At 38.5% G+C, this 25901-nt stretch overlaps 1 protein-coding gene across 1 annotated transcript in view; it reads right to left on the reverse strand.

The window, feature by feature from the left end:
• Positions 1-278: 278 nt before the first annotated feature.
• Positions 279-25901, reverse strand: part of LOC140143684 (monocarboxylate transporter 13-like) — a 43869-nt gene continuing 18246 nt past the window's right edge. The window contains exons 2-4 of the mRNA XM_072165500.1: positions 4632-4775; positions 1275-2099; positions 279-507 (exon numbers count right to left, since the gene is read on the reverse strand). Of these exons, the coding sequence (XP_072021601.1) occupies positions 389-507; positions 1275-2099; positions 4632-4775 (1088 nt within the window). The 3' untranslated portion in view covers positions 279-388. The remainder of the gene's footprint in view (positions 508-1274; positions 2100-4631; positions 4776-25901) is intronic.

A 25901-nucleotide genomic window follows, 5' to 3' on the forward strand; every position in this document is an offset into this window, starting at 1 on the left:
AAATCAAGTTTATTTCCCAAATCTCGTTGATTTTGGACTTTGAATTTGCCATTCCGAATGCTCAGTGCCAGAAGTGATTATGAGCAATAGCTGCCTCGTGAACATTTGGCAATTTACACACAGTATAATGTACTCATCTAAACATGGCAGCTACATATGGCAGCTATTGCATTTACCACTTCTGGCACAGAGCAGTCGATTTTGATGGGGTACGGTATATCGTGTCCGGCCTACATTCCAAGTTATAGAGTATAGTGTAGTGTAATTTAAGGTGTCGATGACCAAAAACCGGTTGTCGCACGTACCCTCGGGGGTACGCCACCTCAACTTTTCAGGCCTTGATATTGTCATCTTTGGTCTATGTCATTCAATTTTAGCTGGTATTCTCTTATTCTGTATCTGGAATACATTTTCTTCCGATAACGAGTACCAACATTCCCAGTCCTTGTACACATCCTAATGTGACGAACCCATAGGAATAATATCCTGACGATGAATATATCCAACCTGTGTAAGGAAAAATAACAATGGCAAATTAAAATTGGGATAATATCATCATCATCATCATAAATATATAAACTTCATCATCATCAATATCATCATCATCATCTTGATCAATTATCATCATCACGTTAATATCAATATCATCATCATCATCATTGTCTCCATTATCATCTTCATCTTTAGCTTTATTATCATCAACATCATCATCATCACCATTATCAATATCATCATCATTATTATTATCTTCATCATCATCATCATCATCATCATCATCTTTATCATCATTTTATCATCATTTTCATCAACACATCATCATCATCGACATCATCTTCATAATACCTTCATCATACTATCATAATATTCTATCTTCACCATGTCCACAACGGAACTATTATTCCGAAGAAACGTTATTCAGAAGGGTCGTTATTCTGAAGGTTCATTAGGCCGAAGGGTCATTTCTCCAATTAACCACAAAGTTTGTTATTCCGATGGGGTCGATGTTCGTTACTCCGAAGTGTGATTACTCTGAAATTCTGAGTGAGGCCTAATAACCCTTCGGAGTTACGAATCTCGTTCTAAATTCGGAGTATTTACCCTTCAAAATAACCTTGTTGTAAATTTAGAGTAATGACCCTTCGGAGTAATGAGCTTTCGGATTGATGATTAGCCTTCAGAATAATGACCCTTCGGAATAACGGTCCTTCATAATAATGAGGCGCAACACTTCACACCATCAACACCGTGCCACACACCATCATCAGTATCCATACCTACAACAAATCCTCCCAGCACACGTGCCATGCCAGAGAAGAATCTTATCCATCCCATTACATTAACTAGTCTTTCCGTCCCAAAGATATCCTTAAGTACCACATTATTCAACGAGAGACTCATTCCCATTCCAAGACTTTGAAAAAATCCAAGTACCAACATGCCCTTAAAGCTTGAAGTCACCATAAAGTCCATTATCAGGCTTATGGACAATATCGTCATTCCACAAATCCATAGTGCGCTACTGTTCAGAAGTTCTCTCCATAGTGTGACGCCAGAAATAATCTTGCCTGTCGCGTCCCCTACTCCTCCCACCGCTGCCACCAGTGTAGCGTACAAAGGAGCGATACCTTTATTTTCGACATTAGGCACTAGATAAATCACCCAACCCATATGAGTGAATCGAACTGTACTACTAACTACAATTATCACATAGAATCTAGGTTCCTTGAATATCGGTAAGTGCAGAAAATCTAATGTGGCTGAAAAGCATTTTGTAAAAGTTGAACTAGTTGTTTCAGCTTCCATGTCATCCAAAATCTGTGGGTCTCGAAGTGAAAGATATCCAAAAGTTTCGGGTGCTTCATATTCTGGTGGTTTTAAAAGAGCACCAAACATTGTCATGTGGAAGAAGATACATGCCAGTAATAAAACTGCTCCACTCCATCCGTAGATTTCAATTAAGATTTGAGTTAAAGTACTGAAGAATATCAGTGCTATCGAGGAACCAAGGAACGCAAAGGAATTAGCTGCTCCATAATTCTTAGTGAAATACATCGCGAGAATAGCAAATGGCGTGTCGCTGATTAAACCGATCGCAGGACCTGCAAAGAAAGGTGACAGACGGGTTTTATACACCTAAATGCATGAGTAAGCTGATGGTTTATCAACAGCGCAGTAATTGAACCAACTTTGTCTTTATGTTAGCTTTAATTTAAGACAACTAAAGTGAAAATCATATTTTATGGTCACTTAAATTTGGTCTTCTTTGTAGATAAAATGTGAGATTTTCACCATTTCCGAATCCGATTTCATTTTAACTTCGCTTTAATACAACAAACGGGAAAATATATTAAAACAAATTTTTCTCAGAAGAGCTAGGTAAGACCTAGGTTACAATCATGAAAAATATGAAAGGGCTACAAAATGCAGAAGCGGGATACGATGCATGGTGAGGTATAGAACTTTTTGAATAACCCTCGTAGTGTCTCACAATTAGCAATTAGATACGTTTATGGTATGAACGTTTGAGAGCACATCAGACATAAGAGGAATGTCCTTCTGATATCAAATAATTTTGGGGGTTTTTTTTCGCGATATAATATAAATTTTATGACTTGTTATTAAAATTTGATATTTTAAAACATTTTGATATTTAACAAAAGTAAACTTTCTAAATCTAATGATATGTACTTAAATGTATGTAGCTGGGATGAAAAAACATTTTATCCCAAAAAGATATAATTTCTTTTGGTGTTTGGGGGAAAAATCCATCTCTTCAATACGAAAGGTAAAAATTTCAATTGATCAATTTTCATCCCAGCTACATACACTTTAAGTACATATCATTAGATTTAGAAAGTTTACTTCGAGGACTGTTAAAATATCAAAAATATCAATTTTTAATCATTTGCCATAAAACTTGTATTATATCGCGAATTTCAAAATTCAAAATTATTTGATATCAGAAGGACATTCTTCGTATTCAGAATGCAATTCGATGTGTCTAATAATCCGCAAAAATACTGTCCAAACGTTCATACCCCAGCTAACGCTTAAAAGCAGTCTTTACCGTACATGGTAAAATAATGTCTTATCAATATTGACTTGAATTGGGATATTCCATTTAAAATCCACACTACCCTCTGTGGAAGATTTTGGAAATATCTTCCACAGGGGAGTATGTTTTCAAATGGAATGAGCACGATTAGGGCAGCTCCATTTGAATATCATACACTCTCTGAGAAAGATTCAATCTGAATCTTCCACAGTGGGAGGATGAGTTTCAAATGAAGCTGCCTAATGTGCTAATTCCATTTAAAATTCATACTCCCCCTGTGGAAGATATTTCCAAAATCTTCCACAGGGGTAGTGTCGATTTGAAATGAAATATCCCATTTCAACAATAGATCATAAGAAACAGAATCAAGTGTCCTGTCCGAAACACAATATTAGACACGTCATAATGAAGGCGATTTTGATACTCTTTTCCAGTGAGACACAAACAGTGGCGTAGCGTCATAGGGACACGGGGTCACGTGCCCCCCTGATTTTAAAAAATCCCATAGGAAAATGGCCGAAAATCGGCTTGTGCCCCCCAATCAGACCCGGTGACCCCAATCGGATGACCCACGCTACGCCACTGGACACAAAGTCACATCTCTATACGCACAACATCTACCACTAAAACATCTATATACCACTCATTTAACACTCCAAGTCATGCAAGACATATATATTTAAAATGTAAAGGTGAATTTATACACAATCACTGAGCGACGAGCGATTAGTATTTACCAATGAGGTAGCTGGATAGAAACCAATCGCTCGTTGTCAAGCCCGGTGACTCTGATTTGGGACATGTCTTGATTTTGCGTCTTTTGGTTTGACATGATTTAAAGCATGCTTTGTCTTGTAGCTTGTGATTGCCCTAAATTTTCAAATGTACACACACTTTTAGCAAAGACACTAATTGTAGGCCTACACCGAGTGGAAAAAGAGTGAGAGAGTGAAATGGAAAAATGTCACTGCAAAGGATTGAAAAAAGTAGTCTATATAGGCCTACTCTCAAAGGAGTGAATATTGCCTAAAGAAAATGTAGGCCTGCTTTCTTTCATTTTAGAGTGTTTTCCACTCAAAAATGGGTTGTCCTTCGTCCAACTCCTTCAAAGAGTGGAAATTCTCTTGAATAACGATGTACTTATAGACCATTCTTATAATAGAGGTTATCCGTGTTCTATAAGCTGCATATCCTATCAGCGACTGCTATACCTTGTTTAGGACTTTCAAAAGAAGTACCTGCATGTGTAACCATGACTGTTTCAAAATAGCCCGCCAAAGTCATGCAGGTAACTCCGAGGTCGTGTATTGAATTCCTTTGAATGAGGAATACTACGGAATCAGCGCCTTTTGTTAGAAGTCACACATGAGTGAAGTGGATAACCTCTATTGGCACTTTCTTGCCGTTGATGGGGTAAACATCAATATCACGCACCTGCATAATATAAAATAACGAAAGCGAGGACATAAGAAGTATCACGTAAATATAAGATAACGTAAGCGAAGTCAAGAAGGGCGTGATATCAATGTTCCCCCATCAACGACAGGAAAGTGCCAATTATAGGAATGGTCTTTACCACAGAATAGCACCAGACAAGTAGCAAGATGGAAGACATTGTCCATCTGTGATGCCAGAGCCATTCCTAGACACATCAGGGTACCTCCTGCCATCGCCATTGCACGATATGAAAATCGCCGAGCAAACGCACCGATGATCGGACCTGTTGGGCAAACAGAGAGCAATGGTAAAACGATTTACAATATTCTCTATGGTAAATATGGACTCATTATGATTAGTATATGATTCTTACGAAGATTGCTCGAAATCACTTTTCTGTAGCCGTAGTCTACGCAAGCATGTTGGGCCAGGTTCAAGTAGTGGTGTAGATTTCTTTTTGACATTGGGGTGGGGTTTTCTTGAAGCATAGTGAATATAGCACCTTTTGGCCACAGAAAAAAACTTGGTACAAATGCACGCGAAAAAAAAGAATTGCCATGTATTGAAGCTAAACTGTACTGGTGAAATAGTGCCAAAGTGGAATAAATGCGGTTACCCCCGGATCTACGCCTATGGGTCAAGCGTTTGTTCCTGGCCCTGCCTCAAAGTAGGTCTTAGGTAATAACCTTTGATCTATTTCAATTTGTAAATGGCATAAACTGTAATGCAAAGGGTTTTTTTAAATATATAGTAGGCCTAATGTAAAGTTTTTCTTTCACATTTTTGAGAACAGATGTTGCTATTCATTTAACATAATTATCATGATTAAAGTAGACCTAAGTGTTCAATTTAATTGAACATTGTAATCATTTTTTTTTCGTTCATGATTTTTGAGAAACAGCTGTTATTTTTCAATTAATATAATTAACATGATTAGTATAAGTGTGTGTACGATTTAGGTGAACAATGTAACATACTTAGGGTCTTTTTATCTTTTCAGTTTCCGTAAGTCTTTTGTTCAGATACGAAAACGCAAGGGATTCAGTAAGTTACTGTAATCTGACTTCATTGTTAACTCTGAAGTACCAATCATCTTATTTCAATAGAGGTGATTGCTTATGTCAATAAAATCTGGAGAGACAACACCGCTGTTTTTAATGGCCTAGCGCCCTCTCGTCTTTGATGCATGCCAATCCGAATGACAAAGTCCACTTTTTTCTGTAAAAACGTTGAAAATAAGCTCTAAAATCACAAAAGGCCCGCTTATGAGCATATCGCACCCCAATGCACTTGTGCAGGGCCACAGTGTCGCCCTTCCCTCGTATCAATGTCTATCGCCCTATTTTGCTTCCTCCTGCCCCCCCCACCCCCATGATCAGTCTCCCCACTCCCTCCCCGGTCCCTCGGTCCCTACTCTCTCCTCTCGAGTTCTTCTCTTTCTAGTCTGTCCGTCTCTCCCTCTCCTCTCTTTCTTCCTCACCCCCTCCCACTCTCGCTTGTTCAGTCTCAACTTAAGTATCTCCCTCCCTCCCTCCCCCTCGCGAAATTTATGACTGAAAATAAGCTCTGCAAAAATAAACATTTAAAATAAACCCAAGTCTTGCATATAGGCCCAACCAATTATCAGATTAGCTTGCCATGAATAGAATAAATTATCTTTGCTCCAATGCAATTCTTTTTGTATTGCATTTCAATATAAAACATGTTTACTAAATCACCACTTGTACGCGCCTCATTGGGAGATATTTGACTATTTTAGACGCTCGTTTCATCGCCAATATGAAAGACTTTTGCTTATAACTTGGCAACATGGTTAGTATATATTTCAATGCAAGACTTTTTTTACGAATCACTTACGTCTAGGCGTAAGTGCATATACACCAAACACATGTCAATTGAAGCCGTACAATTTACCGCGAATTTAGGACCGTAAAATTTAGACTCTTCTTTTGTCTAGATTGGCACCCAACCGCACATCTCAAGGTTTTATGTAAAAATCAATATAACTTACCAAAACGAAAACTGAAATTCACGAGCTTCAAATTTTCAGTAACTAACAAAAGGCTAGAATAAAAGATTGGTCTTCTCTGGTCATACCTGGGAGACTACCACTTCAGAATAACAATGACTTACAAAAACTATTACGGATACGGAAACAGAAACTGAAAAGATAAAACGACGGTTAGTTAAACCATGGAAATAACTATATTTCCATAGTTGAACAAATGTTTCGTTGCTATCATAGGGCTTATTCATTTTGAATGATGTGTTACAATAATATTTTGCCTATAATATTATTTTGGGCATTAATTTCATACATGGACGTATGGGACATAATTTGTAAAAATATATTAAATATCTGATAAGACGTGAAACAGCATAATTATAAAATATAGATACAGCTATAGCTTTTCATATTATGTATTATGCGTATCATTATCATCTTTACTATAATGCCAACAACACTGTCTTCTAAAATGATAATATAAATCGTCAGAGGACATTTTATTTCAATAAGGCCATAGAATGATTGTATAGATAAGAGTTTTCCTGTTTCCTTCATTGTCGTCTGCGATAGAAGAGAGGGAGACGACAATGACAATGTTAGATTCATACTGCAGTTACTGTCCGTTTTCCTATACACAATACACAGAGCTCTCGCAATTGACGCGTGACCTTTACAAGTAGTGTATGTTAGAAGTATAGGCAATTGCCTAGTTAACGTCACTGTGTGAAAAATAACCGGTCAATATTTAAAGTATTCTCTGAAATTCTAGAAAATATAGTTTTGTAACATGTCCTAAATTTTTAGCTAATTTAGGTGTTTGGAAATATTCGCACTTTGGTGTTTTAGTGTATGTTATAGCTAATAGGACATTACCTAGTTAACGTCACTGTGTGAAAAATATCAGCCAATATTTAAAGTATTCTCTGAAATTCTAGAAAATATAGTTTTGTAACATGTCCTAAATTTTTAGCTAATTTAGGTGTTTGGAAATATTCGCACTTTTGTGTGTTTTAGGAAGGATATGTAAACGACAGATAACACCAAAAATATGAAGAAATTATTTCCAAACCGTGTTAAGTCTGCAAACCATTATGCTTCTCATTTTCAAGAACGCTGGTTAACAATAAGCACACTATTGTCTCATTTCGTAAACAAAAGCCTACACAGTATTGTTTTTATAATCGTTCACCCAACTGAAACTATAATACCAGCTCATTGCACAGGTAAAACAGAAACATGTGTAGTGTGGATTTAACCAGAGAAGATCTGATTTAATCAGTTGAGCTGTTTTCAATGAGTGTCTATCTATCTTGCGGACGCATCCGAGAAAGAGTTTACAATTCTTTTCCAGGAATCTCTATCAGCCATCAGATTTGGGAGGTCATTAATTTCTTGATTGACGTCCCTTGCCACACAGTCGATGTAGTTGAATGGTCTTCTTCCTCTACATGTTCGTGGGAAGCCTCATACAGATGACATCTGAAATTATTTGGTCTTTTGCACGGTAGCAGTGGCCTGCAAATCTGGCTCGCCGTTGAGCAACGATGGAGGACACCTGTGGAACACCATCATAGATCTCTGCTTTGGTTGTATGTTCACGCCAGGATATATTTCGAACCTCATCAACAGCCGGGTGTAGGTACCATCAAGACGGTCCTGAAGATCTTTATTCATTGTCCAGGTCTCACTTCCATATAAGAGGATACTCTCTATGCAGGCTCTAAAGAAGGCAAGCTTGGTATTTCTTGATATGTTGGACTGCCAGATGGTGTGCAGTTTGTTGCAAGCTTTCCATGCTTGAGCTTTGCGAGTCAGAAAGTCTTTCTTGCTGTCGGCAACAAATGAACCAAGATATTTAAAGTCCGACACCTCCTTGAGTTGTGTGCCATCCCGAGAAAGGATTGGAGTTGGGTTCTATCTCCATTAATACACATATATTCTGTCTTCTTGGAATTGAGAAAGAGGCCAACTTTGGCGGAAGCATCTTCTAAAGATGACAGAAGATCTTGGGCATCTTGTGATAACGTAGCTGTTAAAGCGATGTCGTCTGCGTAGTCAAGATCGGTTAAATACTTGTTCTTCTCTCTGCTCGTCTTATTGGGCATGATGTCAATCCTTTGGACTTGTCAGTGTCTATCGACTGTCTGAGGAGATAGTCTACCACTATCACAAAGAGGTAAGGGCCAAGGTGTCGCCCTGCAGGATTCCAGCAGTAGAGAGAAACTCTTCAGTTGGTCCATCACCTGTTTGTACAAAACTTGAAGGATTATCATACATTATTGCAATAGCATTGAGTGTTATCTTGCTTTAATAGCTTTTAATGGGGTTTAAGTCCTGCAAAGGTCGTGGTGAATTCTACTGTAGACATGACTGCGTCATGTAACAAATAATTAAAATAAAGATAAATTTACAAAGGAGAAGTATGTTAATATTGTACTGAAACGGCTAAGTTCCATGCGATATGATGACATGGCGATTTGGACTTAGACGCTTCCGTAGTAATGATTAAAATGATATGATTATGTCAAAAATATATGTATGATATGTATAAAACAAATATAGACTGCTCTTTATTCGGGAGATGGTAAGAAATGTTTCCCCGTGGTGATCTTGAGACCATGGGTATCCCTCGGCCACAGCGGGTTAGTATGTAACACCTAGTCTGCTAGTGGGGACATATTTACATTGGGTCCTGTAACATGATATGTATAAGGTAATAATCGGTATAAGGCGACGAAAAAAGGAAACCCTGTTCTACGGGCGGGCGGACCTTTCAAGTAGGGTCGGTCGGTCGGCCCTTTTTTTTTTTTTTTTAAATAACCCAAAAAATCACAAAAATCTGTAAATAATTTGCAATTTGAGAAAATAAAAATAAAATTGTTCCTGAAATTTCCGAAATTTGGGTCGGCATTCATTTGTACAGGAAAAAATGTTTTCCCAATTTGTTCAAACTCTGGGTCGGTCGGGCCCGTAGAACAGGGTTTTCTTTTTCGTCGCCTAATGCAAAATACGCAATAACACATGATGCTTTTGATATAGGCCTAAAATACAATTTGCAATTATTGAGGCATTATTGAATGGCAATATGTCACGAGATTCTCAAATCTATTCAGCATGCCTGGTAGTTTGATCGGATAGCGACGTTTTCACGCATATTTTGTGGGACCTGAGAGCACATCAGACATATCAAATTGCATTTTGAATACGAGGAATGTCCTGATGATATCAACAAAATTAGATTTTTTGGAAATTTGCGATATAATACTGTATGGCAAATGATTAAAAATTGATAAATTTGATTATATTTAACAGTCCTCGAAGTAAATTGTCTACATCTAATGATATGTACTTAAAGTGTATGTAGCTGGGATTAAAAGCCGACGATTTAACCTTTCGTATTGAACATAATAGATTTCCCCCAAAAACACCAAAATAATAGGTCTTTTGGGGAAAAATACAGGCTTGTTTTTTTCAAAATTTTCAAATGATCGTCGACTTTTCACGCCTACACATTCCATAGGGGTAGATGGCTCATATGTTACAAGTAGTTTATCAATGCCTATACATCAGAGGTAGGCCCTATATAGCGCACATATTACAAGTAGTTTATCAATGCCTATATCATGGGTACATAGCTCACATATTACAAGTAGTTTGTTTATCAATGGCTATATCATTGGTAGATAGCTCACATCATCACATGCTACAAGTAGTTTATCAATGGCTACATCAGAGTTTACAAGTAGTTTATCAATGCATATATCATATCTCACATATTGCAAGAAGTTTATCAATGCCTACATCAGCGGTAGATATCTCACATATTGCAAGTAGTTTATCAATGGCTATATCAGGGGTAGATAGCTCACATGTTACAAGTAGTTTATCAATGGCTATTATCAGGGGTAGATAGCTCACATGTTAAAAGTAGTTTATCAATGCCTACATCAGGGGTAGATAGCTTACATGTTACAAGTAGTTTATCAATGCCTATATCAGGGGTAGATAGCACACATCATCACATGCTACAAGTAGTTTATCAATGGCTACATCAGAGTTTACAAGTAGTTTATCAATGCCTACATCAGGGGTAGATAGCTCCAGGGGTAGATATGTTACAAGTAGTTTATCAATGCCTACATCAGAGGTAGATATCTCACATATTGCAAGTAGTTTACCAATGCCTACATCAGGGGTAGATATCTCACATGCTACAAGTAGTTTATCAATGGCTACATCAGGGTACAGATAGGTATCACAAACATACGTGATTCAAACGTCGTTATCCGAGCCTTTAAATCTACCTACCTAAGAAGTCTCCTACAGCACAAACGATAGCAACGATCGAGCCAAGTAGCCAAATTTCACTATCAAATTGTCTTTGTACATAGCTCACATATTACAAGTAGTTTGTTTATCAATGGCTATATCAGGGTAGATAGCTCACATCATCACATGCTACAAGTAGTTTATCAATGGCTACATCAGAGTTTACAAGTAGTTTATCAATGCATATATCATATCTCACATATTGCAAGAAGTTTATCAATGCCTACATCAGCGGTAGATATCTCACATATTGCAAGTAGTTTATCAATGGCTACATCAGCGGTAGATATCTCACATATTGCAAGTAGTTTATCAATGGCTATTATCAGGGGTAGATAGCTCACATGTTAAAAGTAGTTTATCAATGCCTACATCAGGGGTAGATAGCTTACATGTTACAAGTAGTTTATCAATGCCTATATCAGGGGTAGATAGCACACATCATCACATGCTACAAGTAGTTTATCAATGGCTACATCAGAGTTTACAAGTAGTTTATCAATGCCTTTATCATATCTCACATATTGCAAGTAGTTTATCAATGGCTATATCAGGGGTAGATATGTTACAAGTAGTTTATCAATGCCTACATCAGAGGTAGATATCTCACATATTGCAAGTAGTTTACCAATGCCTACATCAGGGGTAAATATCTCACATGCTACAAGTAGTTTATCAATGGCTACATCAGGGTACAGATAGGTATCACAAACATACGTGATTCAAACGTCGTTATCCGAGCCTTTAAATCTACCTACCTAAGAAGTCTCCTACAGCACAAACGATAGCAACGATCGAGCCAAGTAGCCAAATTTCACTATCAAATTGTCTTTGTAGAGTCGGTAATAGAACACCAAAAGATTTGCGGATACCTTGTGCAAACACCTTAGCAAAGAAGCAGCTGATGAGGACCAGCCATCGCCATGGATCTTCATTAGCGGGATGCAGCGCGTCGGACGGCGTGGCCATAATATGAGATGAAATCCAAAACACCTATAACCATGATTATATGATTGAGTTGAGTCTTACTCCTGAGCCTTGCCCTTGCGTTTTACCAATAAATTTCTACTGATCATAAGCTGCAGCTGTGGTCTGACTTTTTTTTTTTTCACTTATTAGGCCTAATATGTGCTCAGTAAATGCAATAAAATAGACATCTGACTCACACCACGTCTCCTCTGTGAGAGTAACAGCAGAGGTTAATGACATAGATGGCGCTATAAAATGCTACTTATGGCTGTTTACCATGTTTACAAAATAATAATACAATGAAGCTTAGCACACACGTCTGTAGCCAAAATAATTGCGGAGGTGCGGAATTTTCTTTTTCCTAAACAAATTCACACAAGGCGGTTCTCGAACCGCGAGTCTCGCCTGCTTTCGCGACCGCCTGCTTTCGTGATTACTTTTAGTGATAGAAGTAAATGAACCCGTGCAACAACCCATGGTGACCCCATGAAATGACCTTCCAAAAATTTGACTCTAAATGTGTACTCACATAGTTTCATGCCCATACAAGTCTTCAGTAATTTGACCTCAGATGACCCCTGGGTGACCATGGATGACCTTGAAATGACCTTACAAAAATCTGGCTCTAAATGTTTACTGTACCCACCAAGTTTCATGCCCATACAACACTTTTTAGTAATTTGACCTCAGATGATCCCTGGGTGACCTCGGATGACCCTGAAATGACCTTACAAAAATTTGGCTGTAAATGTTGACTGTACCCACCAAGTTTCATGCCCATATGACAGTTTTTAGAAATTTGACCTCAGATGACCTTTGGGTGACCTCGGATGACCCAAAATGACCGTCCAAAAATTGACTCTAACTGTTGACCGTACCCACCAAGTTTCATGTCCATATGACAATAATTGTTAGCAATTTGACCTCAGATGACCCCTTGGTGACCTCGGATGACCCCGAAATGGCCGTTCAAAATTTTGACTCTAAGTGTTGACTGTACACACCAAGTTTCATGCCCATATAATAGTTTTTAGTAATTTGACCTCAGATGACCACTGGGTGACCTCGGATGACCCCAAAATGACCTTCCAAAATGTGACTCTAACTGTTGATTGTACCCACCAAATTTCGTGTCCATAAGACAGGTTTTAGTAATTTGACCTCAGATGACCCTGGGTGACCCAGGATGATCCCATAATGACCTGACAATCTAATCAGGTCGAGAAGATCTGGTCGCGCTACCCCCACCTAGTTATGTCACTGTACCCCATACGGATCTCCAGATATTTTTTCACAGGGTAGTTTGCATATTATCTTCTGCCTTCCTCCCCACCCCGTACTGCCCATCATACCCTCCCGCACTTTCTCCCATCACTGCGCAGCTCGACACACTTGCCCCTATCACTGTTCAAAATTGCAGCTTAATACATCAAAGCATGGCGAAATACATAGCCTGAGAGCAACTTGATCCAAATTTCGAGAAAACATTTGACCTCAAATGACCTATGGTGACCTTGAAATGACCTTGAAATTATGTGACACAACTTCATAACATAAAGAATTTCATACTTCACCTATGGCCCAAGTTTCCTTGTAATATGATTTGAACTGTTCAACTGAGAGCATTTAATCAAAACTTTAACCAAATTGTCACATACACACCCCACCCCTACTTACATACACACATACGGAAAGTGATTAAATAGTCTCCTGCCTTGTCAATCGAGACAAAAACAACCTGCAATGTTTTTCGGGCTAACAAGAATAATATCATGCGGTATCGCCAATGATCCCTTCTATCACATTTTCCGCAGCTACAAAGGTCGAGAAGAAGAACAAAGTCTTGAACAAAGGTAATCATGTCAGGATATCACAGTCGAGAACCGATTATGTAATCTGTGGGCTATCTGTACCCTGGCATGTTACAAGTAGTTTATCAATGCCTACATCAGAGGTAGAAAGCTCACGTGTTAAAAGTGGTTTATCAATGCCTACATCAGAGGTAGATAGCTCATGTTACATAGTTTATCAATGCCTACATCAGAGGTAGATACGTGTTACAAGTAGTTTATCAATGCCTACATCAGAGGTAGATAGCTCGTATGTTACAAGTAGCTTATCAATGCCTACATCAGAGGTAGATAGCTCGCATGTTACAAGTAGTTTATCAATGCCTACATCAGAGGTAGATAGCTTCGCATGTTACAAGTGTTTATCAATGCCTACATCAGAGGTAGATATCGCATGTTACAAGTGGTTGTGCCTATATCACTCACGTGAAAGTGGTTTATAAACTACTTGTACATGTGAACTCATCTACCCTGATGTGGGCATTGATAAATTATTTACAAGTGAGTTTATCACCCTGATATAGGGTATGATAAACACATTTAACATGTGAGCTATCTACCGCAGATGTACACATTGATAAACTACTTGTGACATGTGAGCTATTACATCTGACGTAGGCATTGATAAACTACTTGTGGCATGTGAGCTATCTACCCTGATATAGCCATCGATAAACTCATTTGCAACATGTGAGCTATCTACCGCAGATGTACACATTGATAAACTACTTGTGGCATGTGAGCTATCTAGTATCTACCCCTGAGATAGCCATCGATAAACTAGTTGTAACATGTGAGCTATCTACCGCAGATGTACACATGGATAAACTACTTGTGGCATGTGAGCTATCTACCCTGATATAGCCATCGATAAACTACTTGCAACATGTGAGCTATCTACCGCAGATGTACACATTGATAAACTACTTGTGGCATGTGAGCTATCTACCCCTGATATAGCCATCGATAAACTACTTGCAACATGTGAGCTATCTACCGCAGATGTACACATTGATAAACTACTTGTGGCATGTGAGCTATCTACCCTTGATATAGCCATCGATAAACTACTTGCAACATGTGAGCTATCTACCGCAGATGTACACATTGATAAACTACTTGTGGCATGTGAGCTATCTACCCCTGATATAGCCATCGATAAACTACTTGCAACATGTGAGCTATCTACCGCAGATGTACACATTGATAAACTACATGTGGCATGTGAGCTATCTACCCCTGATATAGCCATCGATAAACTACTTGCAACATGTGAGCTATCTACCGCAGATGTACACATTGATAAACTACTTGTAACATGTGAGCTATCTACCCCTGATATAGCCATCGATAAACTACTTGCAACATGTGAGCTATCTACCGCAGATGTACACATTGATAAACTACTTGTGACATGTGAGCTATCTACCTCTGACGTAGGCATTGATAAACTACTTGTGGCATGTGAGCTATCTACCCCTGATATAGCCATCGATAAACTACTTGCAACATGTGAGCTATCTACCGCAGATGTACACATTGATAAACTACTTGTGGCATGTGAGCTATCTACCCCGGAGATAGCCATCGCTAAACTACTTGCAACATGTGAGCTATCTACCGCAGATGTACACATTGATAAACTACTTGTGGCATGTGAGCTATCTACCCCTGATATAGCCATCGATAAACTACTTGCAACATGTGAGCTATCTACCGCAGATGTACACATTGATAAACTACTTGTGGCATGTGAGCTATCTACCCTGATATAGCCATCGATAAACTACTTGCAACATGTGAGCTATCTACCGCAGATGTACACATTGATAAACTACTTGTGGCATGTGAGCTATCTACCCTGATATAGCCATCGATAAACTACTTGCAACATGTGAGCTATCTACCGCAGATGTACACATTGATAAACTACTTGTGGCATGTGAGCTATCTACCCCTGATATAGCCATCGATAAACTACTTGCAACATGTGAGCTATCTACCGAGATGTACACATTGATAAACTACTTGTGGCATGTGAGCTATCTAGTATCCCCGGATTTAGCCATCGATAAACTACTTGCAACATGTGAGCTATCTACCGCAGATGTACACATTGATAAACTACTTGTGGCATGTGAGCTATCTACCCCTGATATAGCCATCGATAAACTACTTGCAACATGTGAGCTATCTACCGCAGATGTACACATTGATAAACTACATGTGGCATGTGAGCTATCTACCCCTGATATAGCCATCGATAAACTACTTGCAACATGTGAGCTATCTACCGCAGATGTACACATTGATAAACTACTTGTGGCATGTGAGCTATCTACCCCTGATATAGCCATCGATAAACTACTTGCAACATGTGAGCTATCTACCGCAGATGTACACATTGATAAACTACTTGTGGCATGTGAGCTATCTACCCCTGATGTAGGCATTGATAAACTACTTGTAACATGTTAGCTATCTACCCCTGATGTAGGCATTGATAAACTACTAGTATCATGTGAGCTATCTACCCCTGATATAGGCATTAATAAACTACTTGTAACATGTAAGCTATCTACCCCCGATATAGCCATTGATAAACTACTTGTAACATGTGAGCTATCTACCCCTGATATAGCCATTGATAAACTACTTGTGACATGTAAGCTATCTACCCCTGATGTAGACATTGATAAACTACTTGTAACATGTGAGCCATCTACCCCTGATGTAGGCATTGATAAACTACTAGTATCATGTGAGCTATCTACCCTGATATAGGCATTAATAAACTACTTGTAACATGTAAGCTATCTACCCCCGATATAGCCATTGATAAACTACTTGTAACATGTGAGCTATCTACCCGGCCCTGATATAGGCATTGATAAACTACTTGTAACATGTAAGCTACCTATCCCTGATGTAGCCATTGATAAACTACTTGTAACATGTGAGCTATCTATTCCTGATATAGGCATTGATAAACTACTTGTGACATGTGAGCTATCTACTCCTGATATAGGCATTGATAAACTACTTGTGACATGTGAGCTATCTACCTCTGACGTAGGCATTGATGAACTACTTGTTATAATTATGTGAGCTATCTACCCCTGATGTAGGCATTATTAACTACCTGTGACATGTGAGCTATCCACTCCTGATATAGGCATAGATAAACTACCTGTGACATGTGAGGTATCTACCCCTGATATAACAATTGACAAACTACTTGTAACATGTGAGCTATCTACCCCTGATGTAGGCATTGATAAACTACTTGTGATATGTGAGCTATCAACCCCTGATATAGGCATTGATAAACTACTTGTAACATGTGAGCTATCAACCCCTGATGTAGGCATTGATAAACTACTTGTAACATGTGAGCTATCTACCCCTGATGTAGGCATTGATAAATTACTTGTGATATGAGCTACAGTCTGTCCACTTAGAAGTACAAACCAAATCTGTGGCATCGGGGTCAATGCTTTGCGTCACACGCGAGCGCGACACGACGCATAAAGAGTGCGGTGCACAAATCGCGCAGCAGTTGGCGCGTCAAAGAAGCATTGCACTGAAACATTTATTCTCATACCTCCAGTTTCGGAGGTCTATTTACTTTGTACTTCTATGTGGACAGACTCTATCTACCCCTGATATAGGCATTGATAACTTGTAACATGTGAGCTATCTACCCCTGATATAGGCATTGATTAACTTCTTGTAATATGTGAACTATCTACCCCTCATATGTTATATTGACTGCTAGTAACATGTCAGCTACATTCTGATGAGATTGGTAAACTACTAACATTTGAGCCATCTAACCCTTGATGAAGGCACTAATAAACTAACATGAATATATTTACTAGCTACCCTGGACTGATAAACATATTAGAATAATGTTACCAATCTAATAAACACCACAAACGTCACCAAGTAAAGAAAAGTGCTACCAACAATTTTTCACTTTCTTTAAATATTGTCTTTTATTATTTGGCTGCATAATTGGTTTCATAACCATGTCTCTGAAAACATAAAATCCTGTTTTTACAAATTTTGTTCACCCACATATCACATATTTGGATAGTTCATCAATTCATCGTTGTAATACAATAGCTGTCTTTCTTTGTAAAGTTGTAATACTGCTTTGCTAGTAGTGTTAATGTCACTATTTTGAGCATCTATTCTCTAAACAGGGATAAACATCTGACAGCCAGCATTTGAGGTAACATATATTTTGAGGAATTGACTGAACTGCCCTTGATAATTGTGCCATCTAAAAATGTTCACACAATTTGTTTGAAAGAATTACTAAATTCAAGATAATGGAGGCAAAGTTTCACAAGTATCAGCTTATTATTTCCAGGGTGAGATCTTTGCATCACTCTCAATGTTTCTGAGCTCACTGCAAGTAGATCCTACATGGAGGCCCTTAATTTACACATCTCCCAGCTACAGGGCCGGATATACTTTTTTGGAAGCACTGGGCCAGGCAAAATTTGAGGCCCCAAACTCACTGTGAGGAAGGCATGTGCACTCAAGTGGCTAAGTTTTGGTTTACAAATAGGGAGCGATCGACAGTAGCCGCGGACGCATTACATAATAGAGCTAGGAACGAGCATATTTTATTTTAATAGGACATTTCTGCTGGCGCGTGTAAAAATGTCAATTGCAGACAATTTTAGCCCAAAATGAAGGTTAATTTTGCTGTGCAAGGGGCCAGCGCGCACAAAATTGAGCTATTTTTAATATCATATTTTGGTCAAAATATGGTGTTTACGGTCTAAAAGGAACATGCAAATAACAATTTGGGGGCATCTGGCCCAATGGTCAATCCGCCCTGCCCAGCTATTACAAGAAAACATATCAGAACTCGTAATTGAATGGACAATACTTTTGATAAATTTTGTAAATATGCACAGAAATAAGTATGACGTTTACCATACAAGGGCCGGTCGCAGACCAGATTGTTTTTAACTGAACATGTAAATATTGCACAGCAAAATCATCCCGTACACTAGTCCAATGTTGCTGATTACTCCAAATTAGTGCATCATTACCAATACGCACTCCGGCATTGTGCACTCGGGTTACAGAAACTGAGCTAGCAATGCACATTATTATGTTTGGTCATTTATGTTGATTGGACATTTCCTTTGCAGATTAATCAAATTCTGTATTCCTGATTGCACTTTTTTAAATGCTTTAATTAATGGCTTTTATTATCACCAAATTGCCCACCTGCAAATATATACCAGTAAAATCACACCACTCTACAATAAAACAAATGTGACTAAAATATCATTGAAATGTTCTTAACTGCTAATAGAAAGCTTGCGATTTCCAAACATATTTATCATACGCATGCAATCTATTCAAATTCACTCTCATGTGACAGGATTTTGAATAGATGCACGGGCGCATGATATGTATCGCTTGAAATCGTAAGCTTCTCTATTATCTGTGTGGTCAGCTTGAATTCAATACTCAGGAACAGGGATATTTTTTGGATATATTTGCACCACCCAAGGGTCATGAACTCAATACAACTGATATAGGATTCTAGCAATAAGTTACCATGCCAGTGGCGTAGCAGGGTTTTTGTTCTTTGGGGGGTGGGGGGGGGGGTGGGGGACAGGCCAGGGCAAGTCCACACAGCCAAGGTTTATCCAACTACTTTTTGGATGCAAAAGTCACACAAAACAGCTCTAAAACGTCTACAAGGAATGCCAATTGTCCTACTCCACTGTACCGGATGACATCTATAAATGGTACTTTATAATAATATGATTAAAATAAGTATAATGATTATTTCAGAGACATCTTGGGTCTGGTAGATGGAAGTATTGAATTTGTAACGAAGAGTTTAGTTAGGCTTGGCCATGTAGGATGCATTTCAGCTCTTTGTGAAGCCGGGCCTATTTGGAGGTCAAGAACTGCACTAAGTTTGCATAGTACATGAAGTATTATCGCACACACAAAAAGAAAAAGTAAGTTGCATTGTAACAATTAAAGGCGGGTGGGATGGCAGAAGTCATATATTTCCAGACGTAGCCATTTAACTTCATATTACCAGTCTAATGTCCACTATTTTGTCCTCCATGAGCCACACACAAACATGGCCAAGTCTGGACTCTTTTAAGAGTCCAGACTTAAAAAGCCTAATCTATTATGGAATACAAATAATCTTGTCACAAATATATTGACTTTTAACAATATTGCAAAGAAATTATCTTACAAAAGAAGGATGATGTGCAGTTAATTGTCAACATCTTGATCCCCACTCAGGGTTGTCACTTCATTTATTGGTGCCGCCCTCCCCTCACGGTCCCGTAGTAACCAGCACTTACGCTGACCAACCAGCACTCTTCCGTAGTAACCAGCATTCATGCTGACCAACCGGCACTTGGAGGAATATGAGGACTTTCCAGTTGATGCTGAAACTGTACTCCTTGCCCTTCAAAGCAGCTGGACATCAAAGCAGCTGGACAGCTGGACCCATGAGAGTATTTTGGACACATAACATAAAAATCTAGCTGGCACTCAATTCAGTCCAGTGACAACCCTGTCCACACTGAGGTTACTTTCTTTCTGAGGTAGTTATTACAGGTCATACATATGCCTCATACCACCAGTGAAATTTGGCAAAACAATTTCCCAGAAATTAATTGGAATACCGTAATGTTCCCATAATTTTTGTGACATGGATTGGAGTGGTCAGTACAGTGGCATGCACAGGGTTTTTTTTTTTTTGTTAGGGGTGGGGGGTGCAGGGCCTGAAATATTGGTAGCCCATCCCACCCGCCCCAACTGACTGACATAAGTGGGGCATACACCCTCCTGCGTTGTGCACGCCGGGTAAGCTGTAGACTGAAAACAATTTGCAAAAATATTTATACTGCCGAGGTAAAACCATTAAGTACCAAACCTCGAAATAAGCCGATCTGGACCAGTAGCCACACATTTATAAAGCGGCTCCTGGTCCCGTGATTATCTGGCGAACCAGGACCCAGGCGTGTAGCAAGCGGGGGGACAGGGTGGACGAAGTCCATGGGCCCCCGAGGGCTCAGGGGCCCCAAGCAAAAGAGAAAATGGAATAAGCGCTGATTAAGGAGATGCTAAAAGGCAGGGCCGAATTTATCTGGGCCCCAAATCCAAAATTTGCAGGCATCAAACTCACCGTGAGGAAAGCATGTACACTCAAGACGCCAAGTTTGGTTTACAAATTGGGGGCCTATTATAAGATTGACGGTGGTGGCAGAAGCATTGCAAATTAGAGGGAGATGAGCATATTATTTTGTTCCGATCTTACCAGGACATTTGCGCACGAAATAGATTTTTAATGTTAGACCATTTTAGCCCAAAATGAAGGTGCATTTTGCTATGTGAAGGGCTAGTATGATAAGCGCGAAGCGTGCAAAATTTTCCAATTTTTACCATATTTTGGTCCAAAACATGTATCTAAGAGGAACATGCACAGGGCAATTTTGGGTAAATCCGCCCTGCTAAAAAGGCCCCTTACTATTTCTTGTCCATGGGCCCCCGAGGCTCTTGCTACGCCCCTGCAGGGTAAGCTGTAGATTGAAAACAATTTGCAAAAATATTTATACTGCCGAAGTAAAACCATTAAGTACCAAACCTCGAAATAAGCAGATGTGGACCAGTAGCCACACATTTATAAAAAGCGGCTCCTGGTCCTGTGATTATCTAGCGACCCAGGAGCCATTTTAATGTTAATTGTACACATTAAATACAAAAACCGCTTTAACTTCCAGGCTCTATTTTAATAAAAACATGTAGAGCCTGGTTCACATGATTTTGGTGTGGACCAGGAGCCAAAATGTTATGACCATTGGGTAAATGGCTCCTGGGTGCCTGCTTATTTCAAGGCTTGTTCAGTACATTAATTTAGAGAAACCTTCAGCATGGCTTTGCTTTTTTTTTAGTCAAGTTTATACCTTTGCAGATGTACACAATATTGAAATACTTAGTGTTAAAAACAATAATATTAATAATACTAATATCGAAGTGCAATTAAAACAAAATATTGTAATAAATAAATGATTTTTTTTATATAATAAGTTTCCTTTCATATATATTTATTAAACTTCAGGAAAGTACATGTATAATTTAATAATATGGCTTTAATATTCCAGGAATTGTTCAAATACAGCTGCACAACTATTGAATGCAATGCTCATCCTCATCTGGTTCAGTTCGAACAAAATCTTGAGTACAAGTATTTTATACACATTTCTCCTGAGACTATTCCAGTTGAAATCCAAACACCCCAGAGTCTGAATTTCAAATGGCGTTACCTGAATTCCATTTGAAATCTACAACCCCGGTGTAGGAGATTAAGGTCATGTCTTCCATAGGGGGTATGAATTTCAACTGGAATAACCCATTCTATCTTCAAGATATACACAAGTGTTGGCATTAACCAGCCTGCTTAGTGATGACAAACATGTTGTCTTTCGATGTATAATACTAGCATAATCCATTAAGCATACACTGATTAACTGACTGCCACACCCAAGATACAGATGTATGTGCAGGATGTACATTTTGCCATAACTAAACATGTCCAAGCTGTTACTATGGCTGCAGCTTTTGAACTTTGACCTCAAAAATCCCTTTGCTCACATACTTGCATGTGTACAATGTAACACTTTAGACCATAATTTTATTAAACATATTAGTCCTGGCAATCCATCATATATGTGACCCACTGATAAAACAGGAACAAGTTACATTTCTGGCATTTCATGATTTTAGACAATAATCTTTAAAATGAATACCAAAACTATATAAATAGCATGTATATTTTTCAAAATAAGGGTAATTAAAAAAATTATGATACCTTGATATTTTTGCCTCATTGGGTTTTAATGTAGTTCAACCGTTAATAATTGATTAAATGCGCCTCTTCTCTCAAGGATTTTTTGTTATGGGGAATGTCATGTTTACAAGCCTATGATTCAAAAATATGTCGATACCATTTTCCACCTTGATGTGGCAGTGACGTCAGTGCTAATTTCATTGGGCGCAACAATAAAGCGTGTGTTCACACAAAGCGCTGGCATACACACCTACGCACATGTTTAAAGACGCCGCATAGATGCATGTGCGAAATAATTGCCACAACGCTTTGACATCACTGCCACATCAGGTTGAAGAAAATGTCTAACTACTCGTTCCCGAGATTTGTGGGAGTGGATCACATGTGTCACCTGTGTGTTACATTCTGTCAGTCATAGTCATTATTGCCTTGGTTGCTCTATTCATCTTCTACACTCCATTTGGCTTCCTTGCAAGAGTGGTGTCAGTGTGTGCTCCAGAGTGAGTAGTATTAAATCTCACTCGTTGACTCAAAAACCTGGCTTGTTTACACATATTCAAAGATGGTACATCTGTACACATGCAAAGTAACCCAGAGATGCCAGTCAGTGTTGTCAAAAATCCTGAAATGGCAAAAAAAATTTCCTATAAAATGTACTTTGCCTGTACATTTGTACAGGATCATCCAAGTAAATTTCCTGAAATCAGGATATTTCTTGAAGACTGGCAACACTGGTAACCAACGATGTACTGATGTCACTCTCTTGAGAAAGCCAAGTGGACTACGTTATATAATAAATTTGTCATTGCAGACTTGGGTTGAGTCACTTGGAAGAATAAAATAAACCCTAGTGGCACTTTAATCTGCAATAGGCAAAGGCATCAGTTCCGACACTTCTTTGTCAAAATAAGATATGACAATGCTATTGCATTCACTCTGGACACCAGCATATCATCAGTCTGAACAACAAAAGAATATGCTCAAAATGGGCTAAGCTTATAAACATACAATCCATGTCTACAACCTTCACAAGGTATTTGCTTAATATAAAATAACGCTTTGTGGTGTTATGCCACGCGGACCAATAGAATGGTCCAGATACGCCGACGGCACAATAGTCAAGCGTTTCATTGGTTGGACCTGGTCCATGACAGGCATTACACAACAATTAAATTTACTAAATAGAATATGGATTGCCAGGTCAAAGTTGACAAACCTCCATTTAGCATTGCATAAAGGGCTGTAGCCTACATTGTAAGAGAAAGTAATGGAGACAAAACTACTTTTGAAACTTGAAAGTAGCCTATAATTATATAATATCATGATTATAAATTAAAACTATCATGGGCTATTCAAGTTGAAATCCATACTCCCTCCATGGAAGACACAACCTTAATCTTCCACAGGAGTGTAAATTTTGTGTGGTTACACGGAATGGTGACTCCATTTAAAATCTACACCCCCTGTGTTGGAGATTAAGGTCCTGTCTTCCATACAGGGTGTATGGATATCAACTGGCATAGCACACTTCGGGTATATGATCCCTGAATTGTACAGCACTAATATATATAGTGTCATGATCTTGGAAAGTTTGTAAAAAAAGAAGAAGTTTTGTGTTGTGGGGTAACACACTGAAAAATATGTGATATCTGGGTGAAAATGAAAATGTGGGTTTAGAAATAAAACTTACAGAATAAAATAAGACTACCATGTCTTCAATATGCAGATCAGCTGTTCCTGGTAATAGTTCAAATATTTAATGTCCATCATTTCAAATTCTTTTTTTGTACTTGTTCAAGTTGTGGAGAATAAAATACAATTCTTTTTGATACAAATATTAATAATCCTCCACAATTTTTTATGGAAGCAAAACCAAATAAAACAAAAAAAAAAAAAAAAATAAATGAAAAAAAAAAGTAATAATACAAAGAGAAATGTTCCTGACTTTGTTTTTGTCACAGTTTGCTGTCTTTAAAGTCACTTATTGCACCGAAGTTACAAAATTCTATCCCTGCCAAAGACCATTAATAGTACGGGAACACATCCTTTTCCTGTCTGGCACTGAATTTCATGTAGCGACTTTCAGTCATTTTAATTTTGTAGTAGGACGGCCAGGGTTTTATTTGTTAAAATCCTCCCCCGCTGTGTTTTCTTTTATTTTATAATAACAACGATACACACCACATCGATGATGTTGTGTAGATGTGAAGAAACCTCTTCAAATGTCCATCTCAAACTGTGGTTCTTCAGCATCTGCAGAAAAAAGAAACAAGATAAGATTCAGAATAAGAATAATGAAATTTAAAGGATTGGCCTACTAAAATAAAAGTACATTTTTAGTGTCATATTCTTTACACCCAAATGTGTCTGAGACAGTATTTTATTTTTACTAGAGAGGACACATTATTTGGGTGTTAATAAGGCAGCAACCTTTATTTTTACTATTTATTTATTTACAAATAGTGCGGTTTAAAGAGAAAACATCACCTTTTTTGCCCAGATATTTTACGTTGTTCACATGAAGGTAAGGCGCGTAATCCTCATATCAACGGGTATCGCTCATAAATTGTACACAACCGTAGAACGTGTACGTTTTACTGTATTTCAAAATTGATCAGGGTATATTACTTCAAACGCATTTGGATACATCAGTGTGTGATTTTGAATAATGGACGGTATAATAACTCTTTAACACATTTCCACACTTGAGAAACTTTGATTGTAATTTCACTAGTTAACATATATATATTTTATATGAGACGATAATGCTGCTGAACATGCAATGGTGCATAGTCTGTGCTACAGACCATGTACCTATATTACCCATAGGGAGATAAACTACTGGGAACCACACAGGCACACACTCTTGGAAACCATAGTGGGTACTCGGTCCGCTTGCTGCTCGCTCTGCTCACTATTCATGGGGCATACGGTTTGTGACTCGCGGCTTGTGTCCCCCTAAATAGCGAGTAGTCTTTGACAAAGACTAAATGGGGCACTGCTTCATTAGCACAATTTCTCAAACCAATTGGAAGCAATACTGACAACTTGACCGATAGCCTGCCCTTTGTTTCTCACATACTATTGTTAAGTGCCCTGTTGCAAACGCAGTTCTCCGCTGTAATCTTTAGTTCTCTCTGCACTGTGATTCGATTAATGACAATAAGTGTAGCACAGCACCAATTTTGTTGGTGCATTTGTCGCGATGGCAAACCAATGGCAATGGTGCACACAAAGCTTCCCTCTTTGCATGTGCCAAGGGGGCGGGGGTGCACCGCTCAGTCCGACACGCCGCTAGTCCAACAACACAAATTCCCTATACTTAGAGGTGCGTCAGTCTGATAATGAAAGCATGGCACTAGTCCGAAAAAAAGCATGTGCTAGTCCGAAAATGAAAAC

This window comes from Amphiura filiformis, unplaced genomic scaffold (genome assembly GCF_039555335.1).
Source record: "Amphiura filiformis unplaced genomic scaffold, Afil_fr2py scaffold_25, whole genome shotgun sequence".
In the NCBI taxonomy this organism is placed as follows: domain Eukaryota; kingdom Metazoa; phylum Echinodermata; class Ophiuroidea; order Amphilepidida; family Amphiuridae; genus Amphiura; species Amphiura filiformis.